Genomic DNA, 26,646 nt, shown 5'->3' on the forward strand with positions numbered 1-26,646 from the left:
TCTGATCACCTCCTTCCCTCTCTTCCTGGTACGGCCCTCATCTCTGCTCCTTTAATTCCAAGGGATACAGACTTGAACGTTAATGGCGGACAACTGGTTTAGCCATTCATCGCCAGATCTGGCTGGACCACGTAAAGCACTATCGGGGGCTAATCTCGCCAATCTCCTTCCCGTGCCACTCACCCTTCACCGCTGACCTTGTGGACTCTGCCCAAACTGCTCACTATTCCAGGATCATACTGGAATGCAAAAATAACCCCCGGCTTCTCTTCTCCACTACAAACCATCTTCTTAAACCCCTCTCCCCTGCCTCCTCCACCCTCACCTCCAACAACAAGTGCGAGGAGCTCATGGACTTCTTTGTCACTAAGATTGAGACCATCCGTTCAGCTGCCTCTGCCGCTTCCCTCCCTTCCCCTAGGCCACCAAGCCAAACTTCCCCTAAGGTTCCCCCCTGCCCTAGCCCTGAGCTCACATCTTCCTCTAATTTCTCATCTTGACCATGAGACCCACCTTCTGCTCCCTCGACCCTATTCCCACCAAACTGCTAACCACCCAGCTTCCCTTCCAGGCCCCCATGTTAGCTGATATTGTTAACAGTTCCCTTTCCTCAAGTATTGTCCCCCTCTCCTTCAAATCTGCCATCATCACTCCCCCTCAAAAAACCCATCCTTGACCTCTCTGTTCTTGCAAACTGCCACCCCATCTCCAACCTCCATTTCTTCTCCAAAGTCCTTGAATGTGTTGTCTCCTCCCAAATCCGTGCCCACCTTTCCTGCAACTAATTGGACAAAAAGTGTCAACGTTTATATATATTCATTTATATATATATATTGACAAATAGTGTGAAAGTTTATATACACACACATATACATTTCCATCCCTTCATGATATAACTGATTTGAGTTTCCAATCAGAAAACCTCAGCACATGAGGATTCAGTGAGGAGATGTGTTCGATTAAATGAAAGCTTTTCACCTCTAGTGCGAATTGTGGAGAACTGTTACTTTAGTCTAAAGACAAACATATTTATGGGATTGGTAGCAAATAACATCGGAGGGAGTCTACGATTAGTGCAGTTAACAGTTTTTGTCACCATCCTATTCGACGTTAGCTTCTGAAGTAAACTACAAATGAACCCAAATTACCCGGCATATTGTAATAATCGTTTATCAATTTCCATATTTCATATTTACAAATTAAGTAATTCTGACACAGATCACGTGTAATAATGTTATTAAAGATCCTTCTACAATTGTGCTAAAATATACTTTCCAATCACATTGGTACATTGTAATCAAAGCAATGAAATTGATTTAAATTGTTTTATACAATCACCATCCAAAAGCCCTCAGTTGCCCCAAGGATTGTCTCTTTTTATCTTTGTCCGTTGCCTCCCTCAGTTCAGGTTCTTCATGCCCAAACTGCTCTCCGCCTTACATGGAGGCAACCAAAACTGATGAACCTGCAAGATGTACAATTTTTAAACCCGAGGATTCAAAGGGGGGGAGGGGGAGAGAGGGGGGAGCTTTAATTAAATCCCCAAATTCACACTGACCGATTTGACAGCTGTTTTGTATTTCTGACTCAATTTAAAAATTCTGATTGCACACGAGCCATTAAGCTGATTCAACAAAAAGCTGATTGGAATCGTTCCCATCAGATAATTTTTAATAAAATATAACGAGTCTGGCCTGCTCAATCCTAGTGCAACTTAAGAAACCCATTTCATAAGTTATATAAATTTATCAGCCAATATAACATTAAATTGTTACAATTATCCATTATTTTCTATATTTGTTCTGTTTGTTATATAGCCTGAATAATGTTTTCTAAAAACATGTTCTGTTCAAGGTTGTGATTTTTTTTTACGGTGGCACACACGGCCTTAATACGGTGCACAAACCCAAATTCATTCCGCACATGGCCGAAAAAATTAGAGGGATCATTGGTCCCCGCCACAAACTCTGTTCCCTGGGCACTGACTCCATCCCTCTCCCTGGTCACTGTTTGAGGCTGAACCAGACCATTCACAACCTTGGCCTCCTATTTGACCCTGAGCTGAGCTTCTGACTGAAGGATTCGGGACTTTTTAATACCAGTTTTAAGGAAACTAAAAAGAAACACTGGATTGCTCAAAGAGCAGAATTTGGCTAAAATTATTAACAACAAAGGATAGAACACAGAATTATTTACCTAACTGCTTAGAAGGCTAAATGATATACCGTACTTCCGTGGAGAAAAGGGTAGAGGTTGAAGAAGACACAGCTGGGCGTTGAGAACATTAGAAAACTCAGGGAGAGAGAGAGAGAGAATGGAAAGTTACTGAGAAATTTGGTTTGCCAGCAGCCAGGGTATAAAGGAGGACTGTTTAACCCTCGAAAAGAGGAAGAGAAAGGCTGCAGTTGGCGGAGGAGGAGTTCATGTCCCGGAAAAAGTCAAGGTCAGGATAAGGATGTGATCAACTCTTTGTTTTGGGCATTTTACAAACTCTACTTTTAAGGCTGTATGATTGTTAACTGTTTATTGAATAATTAGTGGAAGTAATAAAGCATTGTTGATTTTACCAATACATTGACTTCTGTCTGTGACTGATTCTCCCTCTGGGTTTGAACCTAAAATCTACAGACATTAGAGTGAAATCCTACAAAGTGGGTAAAATCCTACAGCGACCACATATCCACTCCATCACCAAGACCACCTACTTCCACCTCCGTAACATCACCTGTCTCCGCCCCACCTCAGCTTATCTGCTGCTGAAACTCTCATCCCTGCCTTTGTTACCTCTAGTCTTGACTATTCCAATGCTCTCCTGGCCGGCCTCCCATCTTCCACCCTCCGTAAACTTGAGCTCATCCAAAAATCTGCTGCCTGTATCCTAACTCGCACCAAGTCCTGTTCACCCATCACCCCTGTGCTCGCTGACCTACAATGATTCCCGGTCCAGCAACACCTCAATTTTAAAATTCTCGTCCTTGTTTTCAAATCCCTCCATGGCCTTGCCTCTCCCTATCTCTGTAATCTCATCCAGCCCCACAACCCTCCGAGATTGCTGTACTCCTCCAATTCTGGCCTCTTGTCCATCCCCGATTTTAATCACTCCACCATTGGCGGCCGTGCCTTCAGCTGCCTAGGCCCGAAGCTCTGGAATTCCCTCCCTAAACCTCTTTCACCTCTCTCTCCTCCTTTAAGACGCTTCTTAAAACCTGTCCTGATATCTCCTTATGTGACTCGGTATCAAATTTTGTTTGATAATCGCTCCTGTGAAGTTCCTTGGGACGTTTTACGAGGTTAAAGGTGCTATATAAATGCAAGTTGTTGAGAACTTCACTCTCTAACGGTTCACAACCAATGCCGTGAAGCTCTAAAGCAAATGGGGTACTAGGTTGTATTCACAGGGCAATTCTCTACAAAGCAAAACATTCCATTTACATTTTTTAAAAATGTAATCATTCTTGGGATATGGGTGTTGCGAGCAAGGCCGCCATTTATTGCCCTTGAGAAGATAATGGTAAACATTTTGTCCTTCGACAAGACCTTGGTCAGGCCTCAGTTAGAATACTGTGTCCATGAGTTCAAATCCCGCCACGGCAGATGGCGAATTTAAATTCAATTAATTAAATAAAAATCTGGAATTAAAATACTAGTATCAGTAATGGTGGCCATGAAACTACCGGATTGTCGTAAAAACCCATCTAGTTCACTAATGTCCTTTAGGGAAGGAAACCTGCCGTCCTTACCCGGTCTGGCCTATATGTGACTCCAGACTCACAGCAATGTGGTTGATTCTTAATCGCCCTCTGAAATGGCCTAGCAAGCCACTCGGTTGTAAAATCTCACGACGAAAAGTCATAATAAGAATAAAACCGGACGGACCACGAGGCACCGGACACGACAACGGCAAACCAAGCCCAGTCGACCCTGAAAAGTCCTCCTCACTAACATCTGGGGACTTATGCCAAAATTGGGAGAGCTGTCCCACAGACTAGTCAAGCAACGGCCTGACAGAGCCATACTCACAGAATCATACCTTTCAGCCAATGTCCCAGACTCTTCCATCAACATCCCTGGGTATGTCCTGTCCCACCGGCGGTACAGTGATATACAATCAGGAGGGAGTGGCCCTGGGAGTCCTCAACATTGACTCTGGACCCCATGAAATCTCATGGCATCAGGTCAAACATGGGCAAGGAAACCTCCTGCTGATTACCACCTACCATCCTCTCTCAGCTGATGAATCAGTCCTCCTCCATGTTGAGCACCACTTGGAGGAAGCACTGAGGGTAGCAAGGGCACAAAATGTACTCTGGGTAGGGGACTTCAATGTCCATCACCAAGAGTGGCTCGGTAGCACCACTACTGACCAAGCTGGCCGAATCCTGAAGGACATAGCTGCCAGACTGGGCCTGCGGCAGGTGGTGAGCAAACCAACATGAGGGAAAAACTTACTTGACCTCGTCCTCACCAATCCACCTGTCGCAAATGCATCTGTCCATGACAGTATTGGTAGGAGTGACCACCGCACAGTCCTCGTGGAGACGAAGTCCCATCTTCGCACTGAGGACACCATCCAACGTGTTGTGTGGCACTACCACCGTGCTAAATGGGATAGATTCAGAACAGATCTAGCAGCTCAAAACTGGGCATCCATGAGGCACTGTGGGCCATCAGCAGCAGCAGAATTGTATTCCAGCACAATCTGTAACCTCATGGCCCAGCATATTCCTCACTCTACCATTACCAACAAGCCAGGGGATCAACCCTGGTTCAATGAGGAGTGTAGAAGAGCATGCCAGGAGCAGCACCAGGCGTACCTAAAAATGAGGTGCCAACCTGGTGAAGCGACAACTCAGGACGACATGCATGCTAAACAGCGGAAGCAACATGCTACAGACAGAGCTAAGCGATTCCACAACCAACGGATCAGATCAAAGCTCTGCAGTCCTGCCACATCCAGTCCTGAATGGTGATGGACAATTAAACAACTAACGGGAGGACGAGGCTCTGTAAACATCCCCATCCTCAATGTTGGCGGAGTTCAGTACGTGAGTGCAAAAGACAAGGCTGAAGCTTTTGCAACCATCTTCAGCCAGAAGTGCCGAGTGGATGATCCATCTCGGCCTCCTCCCGATATCCCCACCATCACAGAAGCCAGTCTTCAGCCAATTCGATTCACTCCACGTGATATCAAGAAATGGCTGAGTGCACTGGATACAGCAAAGGCTATGGGCCCCGACAACATCCCAGCTGTAGTGCTGAAGACTTGTGCTCCAGAACTAGCTGCACCTCTAGCCAAGCTGTTCCAGTACAGCTACAACACTGGCATCTACCCGACAATATGGAAAATTGCCCAGGTATGTCCTGTCCACAAAAAGCAGGACAAATCCAATCCGGCCAATTACCGCCCCATCAGTCTACTCTCATCATCAGCAAAGTGATGGAAGCTGTCGTCGACAGTGCTATCAAGCAGCACTTACTCACCAATAACCTGCTCATCGATGCTCAGTTTGGGTTCCGCCAGGACCATTCAGCTCCAAGCCTCATTACAGCCTTGGTCCAAACATGGACAAAAGAGCTGAATTCCAGAGGTGAGGTGAGAGTGACTGCCCTTGACATCAAGGCAGCATTTGACCGAGTGTGGCACCAAGGAGCCCGAGTAAAATTGAAGTCAATGGGAATCAGGGGGAAAACTCTCCAGTGGCTGGAGTCATACCTAGCACAAAGGAAGATGGTAGTGGTTGTTGGAGGCCAATCATCTCAGCCCCAGGACATTGCTGCAGGAGTTCCTCAGGGCAGTGTCCTAGGCCCAACCATCTTCAGCTGCTTCATCAATGACCTTCCCTCCATCATAAGGTCAGAAATGGGGATGTTCGCTGATGATTGCACGGTGTTCAGTTCCATTCGCAACCCCTCAAATAATGAAGCAGTCCGAGCCTGCATGCAGCAAGACCTGGACAACATCCAGGCTTGGGCTCATAAGTGGCAAGTAACATTCACGCCAGATAAGTGCCAGGCAATGACCATCTCCAATAAGAGAGAGTCTAACCACCTCCCCTTGACATTCAACGGCATTACCAATGCCGAATCCCCCACCATCAACATCCTGGGGGTCACCATCGACCAGAAACTTAACTGGACTAGCCATATAAATAGTGTGGCTACGAGAGCAGGTCAGAGGCTGGGTATTCTGCGGTGAGTGACTCACCTCCTGACTCCCCAAAGCCTTTCCACCATCTACAAGGCACAAGTCAGGAGTGTGATGGAATGCTCTCCACTTGCCTGGATGAGTGCAGCTCCAACAACACTCAAGAAGCTCGACACCATCCAAGATAAAGCAGCCCGCTTGATTGGCACTCCATCTACCACCCTAAACATTCATTCCTTTCACCACTGGCGCACAGTGGCTGCAGTGTGTACCATCCACAGGATGCACTGCAGCAACTCACCAAGGCTTCTTCGACAGCACCTCCCAAACCCGCGACCTCTACCACCTAGAAGGACAAGGGCAGCAGGCTCATGGGAACAACACCACCTGCACGTTCCTCTCCAAGTCACACACCATCCCGACTTGGAAATATATCGCCGTTCCTTCATTGTCGCTGGATCAAAATCCAGGAACTCCCTTCCTAACAGCACTGTGGGAGAACCTTCACCACACGGACTGCAGAGGTTCAAGAAGGCAGCTCACCACCACCTTCTCAAGGGCAATTAGGGATGGGCAATAAATGCCGGCCTCGCCCACATCCCATGAACGAATAAAAAAAAAATAATTTAGGTCTCTTTACATTGAGGCAATGAAAAGAGCGCAGAGGAGGGCCACAAGATTGATTTCCAGTTTAAAACACCGTAGCTACCCAGATAGGCTCAAAGAGCTGGGTCTGTATACTTTAGACAAGTGTAGGCTCTGGAGCAATTTGGTCGAGGTTTGTAAAATAATGAAGGGACTAGATTAGTCATGTAAGGGCCGAATTAGTTTGGATGTTGGGCGGTTTTTCTTTTCCCAGAGAATAGTGGACCTGTGGAACTGCCTGCTCCTACAGTGAACGCTGATTCGCTGAACTCCTTCAAGCAAGAGCTGGACTTGTTTCTGACTGGGGCGGAGATCACCTTGTTCTAGGTACCCTGGAATATAAGTCAGGCTTATTGTGGTCTCCTGAACTAATTTTAATCTCCTAAACCGGTATCAGCCGTGGCTCAATTTGTAGCACCCTCGCCTCTGAGTCAAAAGGTTCAAGTCGCACTCCAGAGACTTGAGCTGATAATCCAGGCCCACACTCCAGTGCAGTACTGAGGGAGCGCTGCACTGTCGGAGGGTCAGTACTGAGGGAGCGCTGCACTGTCGGAGGGTCAGTACTGAGGGAGTGCTGCACTGTCGGAGGGTCAGTACTGAGGGAGTGCTGCACTGTCGGAGAGTCAGTACTGAGGGAGTGCTGCACTGTCGGAGGGTCAGCACTGAGGGAGCGCTGCACTGTCGGAGAGTCAGTACTGAGGGAGTGCCGCACTGTCGGAGGGTCAGTACTGAGGGAGTGCCGCACTGTCGGAGGGTCAGTACTGAGGGAGTGCTGCACTGTCGGAGGGTCAGTACTGAGGGAGTGCCGCACTGTCGGAGGGTCAGTACTGAGGGAGTGCCGCACTGTCGGAGGGTCAGTACTGAGGGAGGGCCGCACTGTCGGAGGGTCAAGACTGAGGGAGCGCCGCACTGTCGGAGGGTCAGTACTGAGGGAGCGCCGCACTGTCGGAGGGTCAGGACTGAGGGAGCGCCGCACTGTCGGAGGGTCAGTACTGAGGGAGCGCCGCACTGTCGGAGGGTCAGTACTGAGGGAGCGCCGCACTGTCGGAGGGTCAGTACTGAGGGAGCGCTGCACTGTCGGAGGGTCAGTACTGAGAGAGCGCTGCACTGTCGGAGGGTCAGTACTGAGGGAGCGCTGCACTGTCGGAGGGTCAGTACTGAGGGAGTGCAGCACTGTCGGAGGGTCAGTACTGAGGGAGTGCAGCACTGTCGGAGGGTCAATACTGAGGGAGTGCAGCACTGTCGGAGGGTCGGTACTGAGGGAGTGCAGCACTGTCGGAGGGTCGGTACTGAGGGAGCGCCGCACTGTCGGAGGGTCGGTACTGAGGGAGCGCCGCACTGTCGGAGGGTCGGTACTGAGGGAGCGCCGCACTGTCGGAGGGTCGGTACTGAGGGAGCGCCGCACTGTCGGAGGGTCGGTACTGAGGAAGCGCCGCACTGTCGGAGGGTCGGTACTGAGGGAGCGCCGCACTGTCGGAGGGTCGGTACTGAGGGAGCGCCGCACTGTCGGAGGGTCGGTACTGAGGGAGCGCCGCACTGTCGGAGGGTCGGTACTGAGGGAGCGCCGCACTGTCGGAGGGTCGGTACCGAGGGAGCGCCGCACTGTCGGCGGGTCGGTACCGAGGGAGCGCCGCACTGTCGGAGGGTCGGTACTGAGGGAGCGCCGCACTGTCGGAGGGTCGGTACTGAGGGAGCGCCGCACTGTCGGAGGGTCGGTACTGAGGGAGCGCCGCACTGTCGGAGGGTCGGTACTGAGGGAGCGCCGCACTGTCGGAGGGTCGGTACTGAGGGAGCGCCGCACTGTCGGAGGGTCGGTACTGAGGGAGCGCCGCACTGTCGGAGGGTCGGTACTGAGGGAGCGCTGCACTGTCGGAGGGTCAGTACTGAGGGAGCGCTGCACTGTCGGAGGGTCAGTACTGAGGGAGCGCTGCACTGTCGGAGGGTCAGTACTGAGGGAGCGCTGCACTGTCGGAGGGTCAGTACTGAAGGAGCGCTGCACTGTCGGAGGGTCAGTACTGAGGGAGTGCTGCACTGTCAGAGGTGCTGTCTTTCAGATGAGACATTAAACCGAGGCCCCATCTGCCCTCTCAGCTGAACGTGAAAGATCACACGGCCACTATCTGAAGAAGAGCAGGGGAGTTCTCCCCGGTTTCCTGTCCAATATCTATCCCTCAACCAACACCACTAAAACAGATTATCTGGTCATTATCAAATTGCTGTTTGTGGGATCTTGCTGTGTGCAAATTGACTGCCACGTTTCCTACATCACAACAGTGACTACACTTCAAAAAGTACTTCATTGATTGTTAAGCGTTTTGTGAGGTCGTGAAAGGTGCTATATAAATGCAAATCTTTCTTTCTTTAAAAGGGTCAGAGAGGAATTTTCAAGATTTCTCCCCCTCATTTTTTAGAATTCCGAAAGGGACCAGATAACGTTTAAACCTTGTCCAGAACAGTAGAACCAGAGGGCACGGCCTGCGCTTGAAGGGGGTAAATTCAAAACCAATCTGTGGAAACATTGTTTCAGTGAGCAAGCGGTCAATCTATGGAACAGGCTCCCTCGGGAGACGGTGGAAACAGTTAGTATTGATTCATTCAAATTCAAATTAGATAGATTTCTTTCAGGAAATAACACTATGGGATACAGTATATGCCATCTGCCATCACCACACCCTTCCTCAAAAAACCCACCCTTGGCCCCTCTGTCCTTGCAAACTACCGCTCCATCTCCAACCTCCCTTTCCTCTCCAAAGTCCTTGACTCTACCACAGAAGGCAGTGGAGGCCAAGTCACTGAATATATTTAAGAAGGAGCTAGATAGATTTCTAGACACAAAAGGCATCAAGGGGTATGGGGAGAGAGTGGGAATATGGTATTGAGATAGATGATCAGCCATGATCATATTGAATGGTTTGAAGGGCCAAATGGCCTACTCCTGCTCCTATTTTCTATGTTCTATGAGTAATTTGAGGCATGATGTGTTGAGTGTAATATGTTTGGGAGGAACAGGTGACTTTGGACTTATGGTTCCCAAAGCTCTCTACCACTGGGGGTTTTCCTCGCCTCATGCCTGGGTCTGTTGTAGACTCATTGATAGATATTGATTGCTTTGATTAGTCAACAACTCCATTATCGTTGCTTCAGCGACTACCAGGACGGTAGAAGGTGAACTAAATGCATCTTGGTCTTTTTTCGTCCAGCAATTGCTATATTTCTAATTGGCCTGGATTTTTATCTGGATTTTCGCTTCTCCTAGGAGATCACATGATTTGTAGGGAGTGCCTGTATTGTGATGCATAAGGCACCATAACCAAATGGGACAGGCTAGATGGACCAGTGGGTCCTATATTTACGAATGTTTGTAACTTATGAAGTTCCACTTCCAACAAAGGCCTTGCCCAGTGTTGGTGATACCTACAGTTCCTTATTAACCATCAGAGGGCCTCGGTTTCCCGATTGTTTTCTCTGTTTCCCAAGTTGCCGCGCGGTCGTCTCTCCTTTCCCGCCAGGCCTCCGAGCCCCAGTTCATCCGATGGGTGGCACTACCAACAATGTTGGAGCACAGAATCAACGAATGATACAGCACAGGAGGAGGTCATTCGGCCCATCGTGCCTGTGCCCGCTCTTTGAAACAGCCATCCAATTAATCCATTGTCGGTGCAGTGACCTGTTGACCTATGACCTGTTGTCAGTGCAGTGACCTATTGACCTGTGACCGGGGGCCGAGCCGGTCGGGTTTAACTGGGCGGCTCCGATCAGGGCCCGGGGGCCGGGGCCCTCCCTCATCACATGCCCCGACGGTGCCGCCCCGTTTCCCCGGGAGGTTGTTGCTCGAACGCCGCTCCCGACACCAGTGGATCGGATCGAATCGGAGCGGAGATCGCGGCCCAGCCCCGGCCCCCAGTATGTGCGGCTCCGGCCGGGTGTTCAAGCTGCTGCTGGCGCTGCTCGGGCCGCTTCTGTCGGTAAGGCTCCTCCCGGCTCCGCGCGGCCCGGGGCCTCCTGTGAAATTGCGGGAGGCCTGTCACAGCGCCGGGCCTCGGGAGAGGCACCGAGTGTCGGGTCAGCCCCGGCCCAGGGTAAACCCCTTAAACCCGCGCCTCCCCCCCCCCCCCCCTCCAGTCCTTCACACTGCAGACTGGCGTTTAAGGGATGAGTGAGAGGGGCCGCTCGGCCCGTCCAGTCCGTGCTGGGATCTCAGCCCCTGAGCCCAGCCCTTTCCTTCAGCCGCCTGTCGGAGCTGTTCGTGCTCAGGGCCGGTGTATCGGGTTGGCAGCCGCTGTGTGAGGGTGACCTGGGTCTGAGGGGCTGAATGGCCTACTCCTGTTCCTATGTTTCTAACCCTGGCAGGTGTAGTGACAGTCAGGCCTGTGAGTGGGGATGGGCTGCCCGAGCTCGGCTGCAGCGTCTCGATGTCTCTTGGGCCTCAGTTTCCCACTCGTCTCTCTTGGCTCCAGGTCAGTGCCGTGATGCCCTTCCTCGGAGCGGTTTACTTCCTCTTGACCAACAGGACCTATCGACATTTCATTGGAAACGATTACCTGCTGCTGCCGGCCAGCCTCAGCTTTGCGGTCGGTGGACTGCTCGTACTCACCGGGATCATTGGGCTGTGCGTCGCAGTCAACCGGTCCCAGTGCCAACAAGGAACAGTAAGTACAAGCTGAGGGTTACAAATCAGAGGGCTAGTAGGGACTGAAGTAGAACGAGGGAGGGAGGAGTTACTGATCTCCCTTACCGAACTCTATTCATAGAATCAGAGGATAGTACAGCACAGAAGGAGGCCATTCAGCCCACCGTGCCTATGAAAGAGCTATCCAATTGGTCCCACTCCCCTGCTCGTTCCCCGTAGCCCTGCAGATTTTTCCCCTGCAAGTATTTATCCAATTCCCTTTTGAAAGTTATTATTGAATCTATTTCCACCACCCTTGCAGGCAGCGCATTCCAGATCATAACAACTCACTGTGTAAAAAAAAAATGTTTCCTCATGTCGCCTCTGGTTCTTTTGCCGATCACCTTAAATCTGTGTCCTTTGGTTACCAACTCTTTAGCCACTGTTTACAGTTCCTAGTAAAACCCTTCATGATTTTGAACACCTCCATCAAGTCTCCCCTGAACCTTCTCTGTTCTAAGGAGAACAATCCCAGCTGCTCCAGTCTCTCCACATTCCCACGGGGGAGAAAGGGGCAACTAAAGCCAGAGCTCCCTGGATGACAAAAGAGATAGTGAGTAAGATGAAATGGAAAAAAGGGGCGTATGACAGAGGTCAGGTTGATAATACAAGTGAGAACCAGGCAGAATATAGAAAGTTCAGAGGGGAAGTGAAAAAGGAAATAAGAGGGGCAAAGAGAGAGTATGAGAATAGACTGGCAGCAAACATAAAAGGAAATCCAAAAGTCTTGTACAGGCATATAAACAGTAAACGGGTAGTAAGAGGAGGGGTGGGGCCGGTTAGGGACCATAAAGGAGATCCAGTCATGGAGCCAGAGGGGATGGCTGAGGTACTAAATGAGTACTTTGCATCTGTCTTTACCAAGGAAGAAGATGCTGCCAGAGTCTCAGTAAAGGAAGATGTAGCTGAGAAACTGGATGGGCTAAAAATTGATAAAGAGGAGGTACTAGAAAGGCTGGCTGTACTTAAAGTAGATAAGTCACCCGGTCCAGATGGTTTGCACCCTAGGTTGCTGAGGGAAGTAAGGGTGGAAATTGCGGAGGTACTGGCCATAATCTTCCAAACATCCGTAGATACGAGGGTGGTGCCAGAGAACTGGAGAATTGCAAATGTTACACCCTTGTTCAAAAAAGGGTGTAAGGATAAACCCAGCAACTACAGGCCCGTCAGTTTAACCTCAGTTGTGGGGAAACTTTTAGAAACGATAATCCGGGACAGAATTAACAGTCACTTGAACGAGTGTGGATTGATTAGGGAAAGCCAGCACTGATTTGTTAAAGGCAAATCGTGTTTAACTAACGTGATAGAGTTTTTTGATGTGGTAACAGAGAGTGTAGATGAGGGCAATGCAGTTGATGTGGTGTATATGGACTTTCAAAAGGCGTTTGATAAAGTGCCGCACGGTAGGCTTATCATCAAGATTGCGGCCCATGGAATAAAGGGGGCAGTAGCAACAGGAAACAGAGAGTAGTGGTGAACGGTTGTTTCTCGGACTGGAGGGAGGTGTACAGTGGTGCTCCCCAGGGGTCGGTGCTGGGACCACTGCTTTTCTTGATATATATTAATGACTTGGACTTGGGTGTACAGGGCACAATGTCAAAATTTGCAGATGACACAAAACTTGGAATTGTAGTGAACAGTAAGGAGGATAGTGATAGACTTCAAGAGGATATAGACAGGCTGGTGACGTGGGCGGACACGTGGCAGATGAAATTTAACGCAGAAAAATACGAAATGATACATTTCGGTAGGAAGAACGAGGAGAGGCAATATAAACTGAGGGCACAACTCTAAAAGGGGTAGAGGAACAGAGCAATCTGGGGGTATATGTGTACAAATTGTTGAAGGTGGTTAAAAAATCATACAGGATGCTGGGCTTTATAAACAGAGGCAGAGAGTATAAAAGTATGGAAGTCATGATGAATCTTTATAAAACACTGGTTCGGCCACAACTGGAGTAGTGTGTCCAGTTCTGGGCACCGCACTTTAGGAAAGATGTGAAGGCCTTAGAGAGGGTGCAGAAGAGATTTACTAGAATGATTCCTGGGATGAGGGACTTTAGTTACGTGGATAGACTGGAGAAGCTGGGGTTGTTCTCCTTGGAACAGAGATGGTTGCGAGGAGATTTGATGAGGTATTCAAAATCAGGAAGGGTCTAGACAGAGTAGATAGATTTAAGGTGATTGGCAAAAGAACCAAAGGTGACATGAGGAAAAACTTTTCTACACAGTGAGTGGTTAGGATCTGAATGCACTGCCCGAGGGGGTGGAGGAGGCAGATTCAATCATGGCCGTCAAAAGGGAACTGGATAAGTACTTGAAAGGAAAAAATTTGCACAGCTACGGGGAAAGGGCGGGGGAGTGGGACTAGCTGGATTGCTCTTGCACGGAGCCGGCATGGACTCGATGGGCCGAATGGCCTCCTTCTGTGCTGCAACCTTCTATGAATCTATGATTCGAACTGAACTCCCTCGTCTCTGGTACCATTCTTTCAAACCTCCTCCGCACCCTCTCCAAGGCCTTGACATCCTTCCTAAAATGGTGCCCAGAATTGGCCATAATACTCCAGCTGACGCCTAACCAGAGTTTTATAAAGGTTTAGCATAACTTTCTTGCTTTTATACTCTGTGCCTCTATTAATAAAGCCCAGGATCCCATGTGCTTTTTTAACAGCCTTCTCAACTTGCCCTGCCACCTTCAAAGATTTGCATACGTATACTCCCAGGTCTCTCTGCTCCTGCACCCCCTTTAAAATTGTACCATTTAGTTTCTATTGCCTCTCCTCATTCTTCCGACCAAAATGATTCACTTCAGACTCCTCTGCGTTAAATTTCATCAGCCATGTGCCTGTCCATTTCATCAGTCTGTTTTTGTCCTCCTGAAGTCTGTCACTATCCTCCACATTGTTTACTACATTCCCGAGTTTTGTGTCCTCTGCAAACTTTGAAATTATACCCTCTACACCCAAGTCCAGGTCATTAATATATATCAAAAAGAGCAGTGGTCCTAATACTGACCCCTGGGGAACACCACTATATACTTCCCTCCAGTCTGAAAAACAACCGTTCACCACTACTCTCTGCTTTCTGTCCCTTAGCCAATTCTGTATCCATGCTCCCTTGAATCCCATGGGCTTTAATTTTGCTATTACGTGGTACTTTATCAAACACCTTTTGAAAGTCCATATACACAAAATCAACCACACTACCCTGTTACTTCATCGAAGAACTCAATCAAGTTAGTCAAACACTGTTTTCCTTTAACAAATCCGTGCTGACTTTCATTTATTAATCCACATTTTTCCAAGTGCTGATTAATATTGTCTCTAAAAGATTCTCCATCACTGAGGTTAAACTGACTGGCCTGCAGTTGCTGGGTTTATCCTTGCACCCTTTTTTGAACAAGGGTGTAACATTTGCAATTCTCCAGTCCTCTGGCACCACCCCCGTATCTACGGATGTTTGGAAGATTATGGCCAGTACCTCCGCAATTTCCACCCTTACTTCCCTCAGCAACTTAGGATGCATCCCATCCGGACCGGGTGACTTATCTACTTTAAGTACAGCCTTTCTAGTACCTCCTCTTTATCAATTTTTAGCCCATCCAGTATCTCAACTACCTCCTCCTTTACTTTGACTGTTACTGAACCCTATTGCTGATACTAATCCTGGTATGAAATGATAATGTGCTTACGTGTGATATGCTGGTGTGGTTTGGTGGTTGGTCGGCTGTGATGGTGTAAGGGAAGTATTCAGTGTTCCCCAGGGGTCAGTATTAGGACCACTGCTCTTTATGATATATGTGTAATAAAGAAAGTGGGTTCAGGGATTGAAGTTTATTACACAGTGTGAGTGTGAGTGTGAGTGTGAGTGTGAGTGTGAGTGTGAGTGTGAGTGTGAGTGTGAGTGTGAGTGTGAGTGTGAGTGTGAGTGTGAGGCCAGCAGCTCTCAGGGCTGTTGATTCAATGCTTTAGGGCTGTGGCTGCTTCTGTCTGAATAGTAAACTTCCTGCTCTTCCTCTCTCACCCTCTCCTCTTCCTCTCACAGTTCCTGTACCTGGTCCTGATTCTGTTTTGTCTGGAGGTGACTACAGGCACCTTGGGATATATCGACAGTGTTCAAGTGAGTACTGTGTTCATGTTAAACCCATTACACCTGGATTCACCATCACTACAGTTAGTGGGTGGGAGTGCCGGACAGGGACTCAACTGGGCCCTGTCACCTCTATGAACATAAGAACATAAGAAATAGGAGCAGGAGTGGGCCATCTGGCCCCTCGAGCCTGCTCCGCTATTCAATCAGCTCATGGCTGATCCTCAACCTCAACTCCACTTTCCCGTCCGATTCCCATATCCCTTGATTCCCTAAATCTATCGATCTCAGTCTTGAATATACTCAATGACTGAGCATCCACAGCCCTCTGGGGTAGAGAATTCCAAAGATTCACAACCCTCTGTGACCAAAGGCTGTCTTGGTAATCAGTGCCTATAGTTCGAACCCATACCTTTTGCTTTGCAGTGTCTCAGCCGTGGCTCAGTGGGCAGCTTTCTCGCCTCTGAGTCAGAAGGTCGTGGGTTCAAGTCCCACTCCAGGGACTTGAGCTGATAATCCAGGCCCACACTCCCAGTGCAGTACTGAGGGAGTGCTGCACTGTCGGAGGGTGAGTACTGAGGGAGTGCTGCACTGTCGGAGGGTCAGTACTGAGGGAGTGCTGCACTGTCGGAGGGTGAGTACTGAGGGAGTGCTGCACTGTCGGAGGGTGAGTACTGAGGGAGCGCTGCACTGTCGGAGGGTGAGTACTGAGGGAGCGCTGCACTGTCGGAGGGTGAGTACTGAGGGAGTGCTGCACTGTCGGAGGGTGAGTACTGAGGGAGCGCTGCACTGTCGGAGGGTGAGTACTGAGGGAGTGCTGCACTGTCGGAGGGTGAGTACTGAGGGAGTGCTGCACTGTCGGAGGGTGAGTACTGAGGGAGTGCTGCACTGTCGGAGGGTCAGTACTGAGGGAGTGCTGCACTGTCGGAGGGTGAGTACTGAGGGAGCGCTGCACTGTCGGAGGGTGAGTACTGAGGGAGCGCTGCACTGTCGGAGGGTGAGTACTGAGGGAGCGCTGCACTGTCGGAGGGTGAGTACTGAGGGAGTGCTGCACTGTCGGAGGGTCAGTACTGAGGGAGTGCTGCACTGTCGGAGGGTGAGTACTGAGGGAGCGCTGCACTGTCGGAGGGTGAGTACTGAGGGAGCGCTGCACTGTCGGAGGGTGAGTACTGAGGGAGCGCTGCACTGTCGGAGGGTGAGTACTGAGGGAGTGCTGCACTGTCGGAGGGTGAGTACTGAGGGAGCGCTGCACTGTCGGAGGGTGAGTACTGAGGGAGCGCTGCACTGTCGGAGGGTGAGTACTGAGGGAGCGCTGCACTGTCGGAGGGTGAGTACTGAGGGAGTGCTGCACTGTCGGAGGGTGAGTACTGAGGGAGCGCTGCACTGTCGGAGGGTGAGTACTGAGGGAGCGCTGCACTGTCGGAGGGTGAGTACTGAGGGAGTGCTGCACTGTCGGAGGGTGAGTACTGAGGGAGCGCTGCACTGTCGGAGGGTGAGTACTGAGGGAGTGCTGCACTGTCGGAGGGTGAGTACTGAGGGAGTGCTGCACTGTCGGAGGGTGAGTACTGAGGGAGTGCTGCACTGTCGAAGGTGCTGTTTTTTGGATGAGACTTAAATCTGCCCTGTTGGGTGGATGTAAAAGATCCCTCAAAGAGCAGGGGAGTTCTCCTGGCCAATATTAATCCCTCAACCATCAACCAAAACTGATAAGCACGTCATTATTACATTACTGTTTGTGGGATCTTGCTGTGCACAAATTGGCTGCTGCGTTTCCCACATTATAACAGTGACTACACTTCAAAAATACTTCATTGGCTGTGAAGCAGTTTGGGACGTCCTGAGGTTGTGAAAGGAGCTATAGAAATGCAAGATCTTTCCTTTTTTTCTTTCATTGCGCGCGGGATGGTTGTGCGCGTCTTTGCCCCAGTGTGGGATACCTGCAGTGCCATCACTCGCCGCTCACACTCTTGATCTGTTCCTTTTTGCCAGGTAGAGTCTGCTGACCTGGATAGTTTTGATGAGATCTTCGGGAAGTACAATGAGTCCACACCTGAGAGTGGGGCAGTGGACCGGCTACAGCAACAGGTGAGACCCTAAACCCTAGACCCAGGAATCTCCGTCACAGAGACAGACTCCTGGAGCACAGACTGAGAGGATAGAGAGAGACAGACTCCTGGAGCACAGACTGAGAGGATAGAGAGAGACAGACTCCTGGAGCACAGACTGAGAGGATAGAGAGAGACAGACTCCTGGAGCACAGACTGAGAGGATAGAGAGACAGACTCCTGGAGCACAGACTGAGAGGATAGAGAGACAGACTCCTGGAGCACAGACTGAGAGGATAGAGAGACAGACTCCTGGAGCACAGACTGAGAGGATAGAGAGACAGACTCCTGGAGCACAGACTGAGAGGATAGAGAGACAGACTCCTGGAGCACAGACTGAGAGGATAGAGAGAGACAGACTCCTGGAGCACAGACTGAGAGGATAGAGAGAGACAGACTCCTGGAGCACAGACTGAGAGGATAGAGAGACAGACTCCTGGAGCACAGACTGAGAGGATAGAGAGACAGACTCCTGGAGCACAGACTGAGAGGATAGAGAGACAGACTCCTGGAGCACAGACTGAGAGGATAGAGAGACAGACTCCTGGAGCACAGACTGAGAGGATAGAGAGACAGACTCCTGGAGCACAGACTGAGAGGATAGAGAGACAGACTCCTGGAGCACAGACTGAGAGGATAGAGAGACACACTCCTGGAGCACAGACTGAGAGGATATAGAGTGCGGTTCTGACCAGATCCCTGTACAGTTTGATCACAACTCCCTCTGACTTTGTTTGTTGTTTTGTGAGTAGTTCAACATTTGACTGGTTTTGTTGATTGCTGCTCTTCACTGGTTGGACAGCTTCTTCCTTGGCTATTTCTACACCATTCATAGAGTCTGTGTGTTCCCATTTTTCTCTGTGACCAACACTTGTCTGCATTTAACTTCATTTCCTATTGTTCTGCCCACTTACATATTTTTCCCAACTCAATCTGTCATTTTTGAGCTGCCCCCTCTGGTTCCGTTGCCTCTCCTGGTTTGGATCATATGCAAATATTACCAACGATGCATTGGGTTTCTGAAGCCGGGTCATTGTTGTCGTATTTCCAACACCAATCGTGGGCCAGGCCACTCCCAACTTCCCCCATCCCAACGGAACGACTGTAACCAATGCCCATTCTTTTCTACCCATCAGTCAGTTTCTTTTCCATTCCCAATATTTACCCTGGTTCCCACTGCTTCGAGTTTAACTAATAGCCTTTCATGTGGCACTTTCTTAAATACCTTCTGGAAGTCCAGTACAACACCTAGTAAGATTTTCCACAGCTCACTTAGGGTGTCACTTCCTCAAAGTTGACAGATGAGATTCAAAGGAGAATGCAGTCGACACAGACATGACAATTAGTCCTTTCCCCAGGACACGGGAGCATTTATAGAGCAACACACTGGGATTGGGAGAGATTGTGATTTGGTCTCTCTCAGTCCACATGCCTGCCCTCCCGGCACCCTCCCGCCCATGCCCTCCCAGCCTGCCCCCGGGTTCCGCCCCCACACCGGCGCCCTCCCGGCCCCCGCCGCCCTCCCGGCCCCCGCCGCCACCCACCCCCGCGCCCTCCCGCCCCCGCCCCCGAGCCCTCCCGCCCCCGCGCCCTCCCGCCCCCCGCCCCCGCGCCCTCCCGCCCCCGCCCCCGCGCCCTCCCGCCCCCGCCCCCGCGCCCTCCCGCCCCCGCCCCCCGCGCCCTCCCGCCCCCCGCCCCCGCGCCCTCCCGCCCCCGCCCCCGCGCCCTCCCGCCCCCGCGCCCTCCCGCCCCCGCCCCCGCGCCCTCCCGCCCCCGCCCCCCGCGCCCCCGCGCCCTCCCGCCCCCGCGCCCTCCCGCCCCCGCCCCCGCGCCCTCCCGCCCCCGCCCCCGCGCCCTCCCGCCCCCGCCCCCGCGCCCTCCCGCCCCCGCCCTCCCGCCCCCGCCCCCGCCCCCGCGCCCTCCCGCCCCCGCCCCCGCGCCCTCCCGCCCCCGCCCCCGCGCCCTCCCGCCCCCGCCCCCGCGCCCTCCCGCCCGCGCCCTCCCGCCCGCGCCCCCCGCGCCCTCCCGCCCGCGCCCCCGCGCCCTCCCGCCCCCGCCCCCGCGCCCCCCCCGCCCCCGCGCCCTCCCGCCCCCCGCCCCCGCGCCCTCCCGCCCCCGCCCCCGCGCCCTCCCGCCCCCGCCCCCGCACCCTCCCGCCCCCGCCCTCCCGCCCCCGCCCTCCCGCCCCCGCCCCCGCCCCCGCCCCCACGCCCTCCCGCCCCCGCCCCCGCCCTCGCCCCCGCCCTCGCCCTCGCCCTCGCCCTCGCCCTCGCCCCCGCCCCCGCCCGCCCTCGCCCTCGCCCTCGCCCTCGCCCTCGCCCTCGCCCTCGCCCTCGCCCTCGCCCTCTCCCGGCCCCCGCGCCCTCCCGGCCCGCCCCCACCCCCGCCCTCGCCCTCTCCCGGCCCCTTCCTTGCCGTTGCTGTGATGACTCTGTGTTTTACTCCATTTCAGATGCAGTGCTGTGGAGTGAAGAATTACACTGACTGGACACGGGTTCCCTGGTTCATTCACCGGGGAAATGCCAGTGTCCCTCACAGCTGTTGTGCCAGGAATTTCACAACCTGCACCGGAGACTTGGACGAGCCGGGCCTGCTGTACACCGAGGTGAGAGCACGTCATTGGTTAATGGGGATCGGGCTATCATAACGGAGACATGGTTATACTGCATGATATCACGTGGTTAATGGGGACAGGGCTGTGCTGAATGGTATCACACATGGTTAATGGGGACAGGGCTGTGCTGAATGGTATCACACATGGTTAATGGGGACAGGGCTGTGCTGAATGGTATCACACATGGTTAATGGGGACAGGGCTGTGCTGAATGGTATCACACATGGTTAATGGGGACAGGGCTGTGCTGAATGGTATCACACATGGTTAATGGGGACAGGGCTGTGCTGAATGGTATCACATGTGGTTAATGGGGACAGGGCTGTGCTGAATGGTATCACACATGGTTAATGGGGACAGGGCTGTGATGAATGGTATTACACATGGTTAATGGGGACAGGGCTGTGCTGAATGGTATCACATGTGGTTAATGGGGACAGGGCTGTGCTGAATGGTATCACACATGGTTAATAGGGACTTGATTGTACTATTTGGTTTCAGAGACCTGTAGGTGTTACTGCATGTTACCACATGTGGTTGATGGGGACAGGGTCAAACTGCACATTGTTATTGAGATGGTTAATGGGGACAGGGTCATAATACACACTGTTGCTGAGATAGTTAATGGGGACAGGATCAAACTATGCTGTAACTGAGATGGCTAATGGGGACGGGTTCTACCACATCATCCGGGTAATGGGGTCCCCGCCATGTGCTTCTGGTGCACACACTACAGTTCACTGTGACAGTGGCTGTGATTTCAGGGGTCGGGGCCACACTGAGTTGCAACATTAAACTGCCATTTCTCTCTCCAGGGCTGCCTTCTGACCTTACGGGATGAGCTGCAGTGGAACTTCCTGTTCACACTCAGCTGGGTTATTTTAGTTTGCTGTTTACAGGTGAGTAACCGGTGGCAAAGTGGAGCAACACCCTCGGCCCGGGCTCGTCCCCCACGCCGTGCCCGGAGAGCCCGGGCTAGTCCCCCACGCCGTGCCCGGAGAGCCCGGGCTAGTCCCCCACGCCGTGCCCGGAGAGCCCGGGCTAGTCCCCCACGCCGTGCCCGGAGAGCCCGGGCTAGTCCCCCACGCCGTGCCCGGAGAGCCCGGGCTAGTCCCCCACGCCGTGCCCGGGGAGCCCGGGCTAGTCCCCCACGCCGTGCCCAGGAGAGCCCGGGCTAATCCCCCACGCCGTGCCCAGGAGAGCCCGGGCTAATCCCCCACGCCGAGCCCGGGCGAGCCCCCAACGCCGAGCCCGGGCGAGCCCCCAACGCCGAGCCCGGGCGAGCCCCGGCTCGTCCCCCACGCCGTGCCCGGAGAGCCCGGGCTCGTCCCCCACGCCGTGCCCGGGCTAATCCCCCACGCCATACCGGGCGAGCCCGGGCTAATCCCCCACGCCGTGCCCAGGAGAGCCCGGGCGAGCCCCCCACGCCGAGCCCGGGCGAGCCCCTTTGTGGTCCCAGTCCTGATCTTGCGCATTGCGCCTGCACCAGACGATCTGAGTGTTTGAAGTTTGTAAATTTTTAACTAAAAGTTCCTTTCTCTGTTTGAAGAGCCTGGGTGTCCTGATCATCCATCTCCTGCCAAACTGCAATTCTGCCCAGTACCAGCTGCTGAACACTGACAACTTCTCCTAGTGAAAGAGCCTGCCTGACCCTCTGCCACTAATCCAGGCACAGAGGGAGCTCGGAACCTCCAGCAATAATCTCGGATCCTGCAGGACGAGCCCGTCTAAACATTGCTTCTGTGAGACTTGTCTTAACCCCTCCCCGTACAGTTCTCCCCCCCCCCCCCCCCCCCCCCCCGTGACCCCCTAGTGACCCCTCCCTGTACAGTGACCCCTCCCATACAGTTCTCCCTCCCCGTACAGTGACCCCCTGGTGACCCCTCCCCGTACAGTGACCCCCTGGTGACCCCTCCCCGTACGATGCTGCACTGGAATCACTGGCCTGATCTCCTGGGCTGAGTGTTCACTGACCTGGGGTCGTCTCTCTCTAATATGTTAATAATGTTCACACTGACACACTAAACGCCACATGTGCTGAGCAGAGCTGTGACCTGCAGATGTTGGGAGGAATCGTCACTCGATTTGATGTAACATGGATCCTAATTTGGAGCGTGCATGTGTAATGGTTAATAAAAAAAATAAAAACAGGCGTATATTTTAATTGGGATTTGCTGTATGATATCCCAATCGCCCCCTCATATTGTGTCCAGTCACCACCATCTCTAACTACAGGCTGGTAACTGGCTTGCTGCTTCTGGGCTCTTGTGACTCTGAATAACAATTGTGAAAAACGTGTGAGCTACGCAGAGAAAAAAGATTGACAGATAAAGAAAGACAGAGACACAGAATCTGCGTGAGAACGGATCAGAGAAATAAAGAAACAGTAATTATTATGTTTCTGAGCAACACGGGACATTAACATCTATAACAGTGTCAGTCACTGACTAGTCCAAGGTTTGGCTACGGTGACGTTTTAGTTTCGTGCACTGATTTTGGTAGAAAACACCTTGCACCCAATCCAGGTAAATGTACTTGACATCTGTATATTTACTGAACAAACATTCACTGACCAAAGAAGTAAATCAGCCACAACGATCAAAAACCTTTCACACACTCTGCTTTTTGTCTTACCATTTTACCAACAAACGCACAGACAGGTTAAATTTCACGTGTATACACTGTGTGAATGAGTATTGAGATCACACGGCCAGTGATCATACCCGTCACTCATTATTTATTTACGAATCAGAAATGCAAATAGCCACATCTGGATTCTCAATTAGCCACATGTGGCCAGCGGTCAATATATTGGACAACACTGATTGTCTGTCTATCTAGAGAGAGGCCACAGTACTGTCACTGTATGTGGGTAGTTAGGGCCCGACTGTCTTTGTGTATGAATGTATGTGTGAAGTTGTGTTCTGTACAAGTTTAAAGTGGAGACTGAGTGAGTTCTAAGATGTCTCTCTGCCTCCAGCATTTGCAGCTTCTGAGAGATGACTTTCCTCTGATTTCAATACATAATTAATGTTTTAATTAAGTTAGAAGTATCGCACGGGTGGAACAAAGAACTTTCTGCTGGGATCATATTTCCTGGGACTGGGACTGTCAGAGGAAACAGGAATTCACGTCGAAATTTTACATCTCCCTGCTATTCACCATCATATAATTATATATACACGGGAGAGAGAGACAAAGCAGGGGATACAGGGTGGGCCTGGGCGGGGGGAGCTGGGTCTCCCGAATGGGCGTGGGACTCTTACAGAAAATGGGGGAGTGCCGATAACACAGGAACCATATACAGGGGTCCTTGGGAAATCTCCCGTTCCTCATACAGCCCGCCCCTGGTGCCGGTGAAATAGGGTCACAAGTGAGCACCGCAGTGTGTTACAGACAGTTGATAGAGACTCTCACTACACTGTCGAGCACGGGGCAAATTTGAAATCAGGATATTTACTGCTGTTATTGTGCAGAATCTGATGCTATTCTGCATGTATCAGATAAATGTAGAAACCCTTTCACTTTTCTGATATATTCGGTCCTTTCTAAATCCCTTGTAGGCCTTTAGATAAATTTCCAACAAGCGTTCATATCTAACCATCGAATCATAGAATGATACAAGACAGAAAGAGGCCGTTCAGCCCATCGTGCCTGTGCCGGCTCTTTGAAAAAGAGCTATCCAATTAGTCCCATTCCCCTGCTTTTTCCCTATAGCCCTACAATTTTTTCCCCTTTAAGTATTTATTCCCTTTTGAAAGTTATTATTGAATCTGCCTCCACCACCCATTCAGGCCGTGCATTCCAGATCAGAACAACTCGCTGCATAAGAATATTTCTCCTTTCGCCACTGGCTCTTTTGACAATTTTTTTATTCGTTCATGGGATGTGGGCGTCGCTGACGAGGCCGGCATTTATTGCCCATCCCTAATTGCCCTTGAGAAGGTGGTGGTGAGCCGCCTTCTTGAACCGCTGCAGTCCGTGTGGTGACGGTTCTCCCACAGTGCTGTTAGGAAGGGAGTTCCAGGATTTTGACCCAGCGATGATGAAGGAACGGCGATATATTTCCAAGTCAGGATGGTGTGTGACTTGGAGGGTATTCCATCACACTCCTGACTTGTGCCTTGTAGATGGTGGAAAGGCTTTGGGGAGTCAGGAGGTGAGTCACTCGCCGCAGAATACCCAGCCTCTGACCTGCTCTTGTAGCCACAGTATTTATGTGGCGGGTCCAACTAAGTTTCTGGTCAATGGTGATCCCCAGGATGTTGATGGTGGGGGATTCGGCGATGGTAATGCCGTTGAATGTCAAGGGGAGGTGGTTAGACTCTCTCTTGTTGGAGATGGTCATTGCCTGGCACTTGTCTGGCGTGAATGTTACTGTATTACCGTATATCTGTGCCCTCTGATTACCGACCTTTTTACTCTATAAAAACCCTTTATGATTTTGAACACCTCTATCAAATCTCCCCTTAACCTTCTCTGCTTTAAGGAGAATAATCCCAGCTTCTCCAGTCTATCCACGTAACTGAAGTCCCTCATCCCTGGTACCATTCCAGTAAATCTCCTCTGCACCCTCTCCAAGGCCTTGACATCCTCCCTTATGTGTGGTGCCCAGAATTGAACACAGTACTCGAGCTGCGGCCTAACCAGTGATTTATAAAGGTTTAGAATAACTTCCTTGCTTTTGTACTCTATTAATAAAGCCCAGGATCCCATATGCTTTTTTAAAAGCCTTCTCAACTTGTCCTGCACCTTCAAAGATTTGTGTACGTATACCTCCAGGTCTCCCTGTTCTTGCACTGCTTTTAAAATTCTACCATTTAGTTTATATTGCCTCTCCTCATTCGTCCTACCAAAACTCACTCATATTCTAGAAATGCATAAAATATCTAATTTTTCTAAAACAAAGAACAAATCTGCATTTATGTGGTGTATTTTATGACCTCAGTACATCACAATGCACTTTACAGGCAATGAAGTACTTTTTAAGTGTAGTCACTGTTGTAATGTAGGAAACATGTACACTGCCGACACCCAGCTCTACCTCACCACCACCTCCATCGACCCCTCCACTCGCTCTGATTTGTTATGCTGCTTGTCCGACATCTAGTATTGGATGAGCCGAAATTTCCTCCAGTTAAATATTGGGAAGACCAAAGCCATTGTCTTCGGCCCTGCCACAAACTCCGTTCCGTAGCCACCAACTCCATCCCTCTCCCTGGCCATTGTCTGAGGCTGAACCAGACCGTTCACAACCTTGGCATCTTATTTGACCCTGAGATGAGCCTCTGACCACATATCCGCTCCATCACCAGGACCGCCTACTTCCACCTCTGTAACATCGCCCATCTCCGCCATTGCCTCAGCTCACCCATCGCCCCTGTGCTCACTGACCTTCAACGGCCGTGCCTTCAGCTGCCTAGGCCCTAAGCTTTGGAATTTCCTCCTTAAACCTCTCTCTCCTCCTTTAAGACGCTCCTTAAAACCTACCTCTTTGACCAAGCTTTTAGTCACCTGTCCTAATATCTCGGTGTCAAATTTTGTTTGATTACGCTCCTGTGACGTGTCTTGTGATGTTTTACTATGTTAAAAAACATCGGTGAGGCCTCAGCTGGAGGATTATGTTCAATTCTGGACACCACACTTTAGAAAGGATGTCAAGGCCTTAGAGAGGGTGCAGAAGAGATTTACTAGAATGGTTCCAGGGATGAGGGACTTCAGTTATGTGGAGAGACTGGAGAAGCTGGGATTGTTCTCCTTCGAGCAGAGAAGGTTAAGGGGAGATTTGATAGAGATGTTCAAAATCATGAAGGGTTTCGATAGAGTAAATAAAGAGAAACTGTTTCCAGTGGCAGAAGGATCAGTAATCAGAGGGCACAGATGACACAGGTGATCGGTAAAAAGAGACAGAGGTGACATGAGGAAACATTTTTTTACTCAGCGAGTTGTTATGATCTGGAATGCGCTGCCTGAAAGGGTGGTGGAAATAGATTCAATTGGAACTTTCAAAAGGGAATTGGATAAATACTTGAAGGGAAAAAAATTACAGGGCTATGGGGAAAGAGCAGGGGAGTGGGATAGCTCTTTCAAAGAGCCGGTACAGGCACGATGGGCCGAATGGCCTCCTCCTGTGCTGTACCTACTAGAATACTGTGATAAAGCTGATATCTAAATGCAAGTTGTTGTTGTCGAAACACAGCAGCCAATTTGCGCACAGCAAGGTCCTACAAACCGCAATGAGGGAACTGGGATAATCTGTTTTAGTGATGTTGGTTGAGGGGTAAATGTTGGCCCAGGACACCGGGGAGAACTCTTTACCACTCTCTTTCTCTTAATATATTTATAAAAACTTTTTCTGTTAGCTTTGATATTCTTTGC

At 51.1% G+C, this 26,646-nt stretch overlaps 1 protein-coding gene and 1 long non-coding RNA gene across 3 annotated transcripts; one reads left to right on the forward strand and one right to left on the reverse strand.

Moving 5' to 3' along the window:
• Positions 1–1,154: 1,154 nt before the first annotated feature.
• Positions 1,155–10,784, reverse strand: LOC137299324 (uncharacterized). The gene is made up of 2 exons (XR_010957883.1): positions 10,209–10,784; positions 1,155–1,465 (listed from the first exon to the last, which is right to left on the reverse strand). It is a non-coding gene; the product is annotated as an uncharacterized lncRNA (long non-coding RNA).
• On the forward strand, positions 10,302–22,432 carry LOC137299323 (tetraspanin-3-like). 2 transcript variants are annotated; one of them, XM_067967970.1, is made up of 7 exons: positions 10,304–10,755; positions 11,248–11,439; positions 15,505–15,579; positions 17,539–17,634; positions 20,107–20,259; positions 21,084–21,167; positions 21,818–22,432. In XM_067967970.1, exons 1-7 carry the CDS (start codon positions 10,468–10,470, stop codon positions 21,899–21,901), a joined length of 972 nt encoding a protein of 323 aa, XP_067824071.1. In that variant the 5' UTR covers positions 10,304–10,467; the 3' UTR covers positions 21,902–22,432. The 2 variants fall into 2 exon arrangements, with proteins under 2 accessions (XP_067824072.1, XP_067824071.1); XM_067967971.1 differs by lacking the exon at positions 15,505–15,579 and having other exon boundaries at positions 10,302–10,755.
• The last annotated feature ends 4,214 nt before the right edge of the window (positions 22,433–26,646 follow it).

The sequence above is a fragment of the Heptranchias perlo genome, chromosome 29 (genome assembly GCF_035084215.1).
Source record: "Heptranchias perlo isolate sHepPer1 chromosome 29, sHepPer1.hap1, whole genome shotgun sequence".
Classification (NCBI taxonomy): Eukaryota; Metazoa; Chordata; class Chondrichthyes; order Hexanchiformes; family Hexanchidae; genus Heptranchias; species Heptranchias perlo.

Excerpts from the sequence above, each read along its gene's own strand:
- LOC137299323 (XM_067967970.1), top strand. The coding sequence starts at position 10,468 with ATGACCTGTTGTCAGTGCAGTGACCTATTGACCTGTGACCGGGGGCCG. Across the intron at positions 20,260-21,083 it reads CGGGCCTGCTGTACACCGAG|GGCTGCCTTCTGACCTTACG; the intron begins GTGAGAGCACGT and ends TTCTCTCTCCAG. Across the intron at positions 21,168-21,817 it reads TTTTAGTTTGCTGTTTACAG|AGCCTGGGTGTCCTGATCAT; the intron begins GTGAGTAACCGG and ends CTCTGTTTGAAG.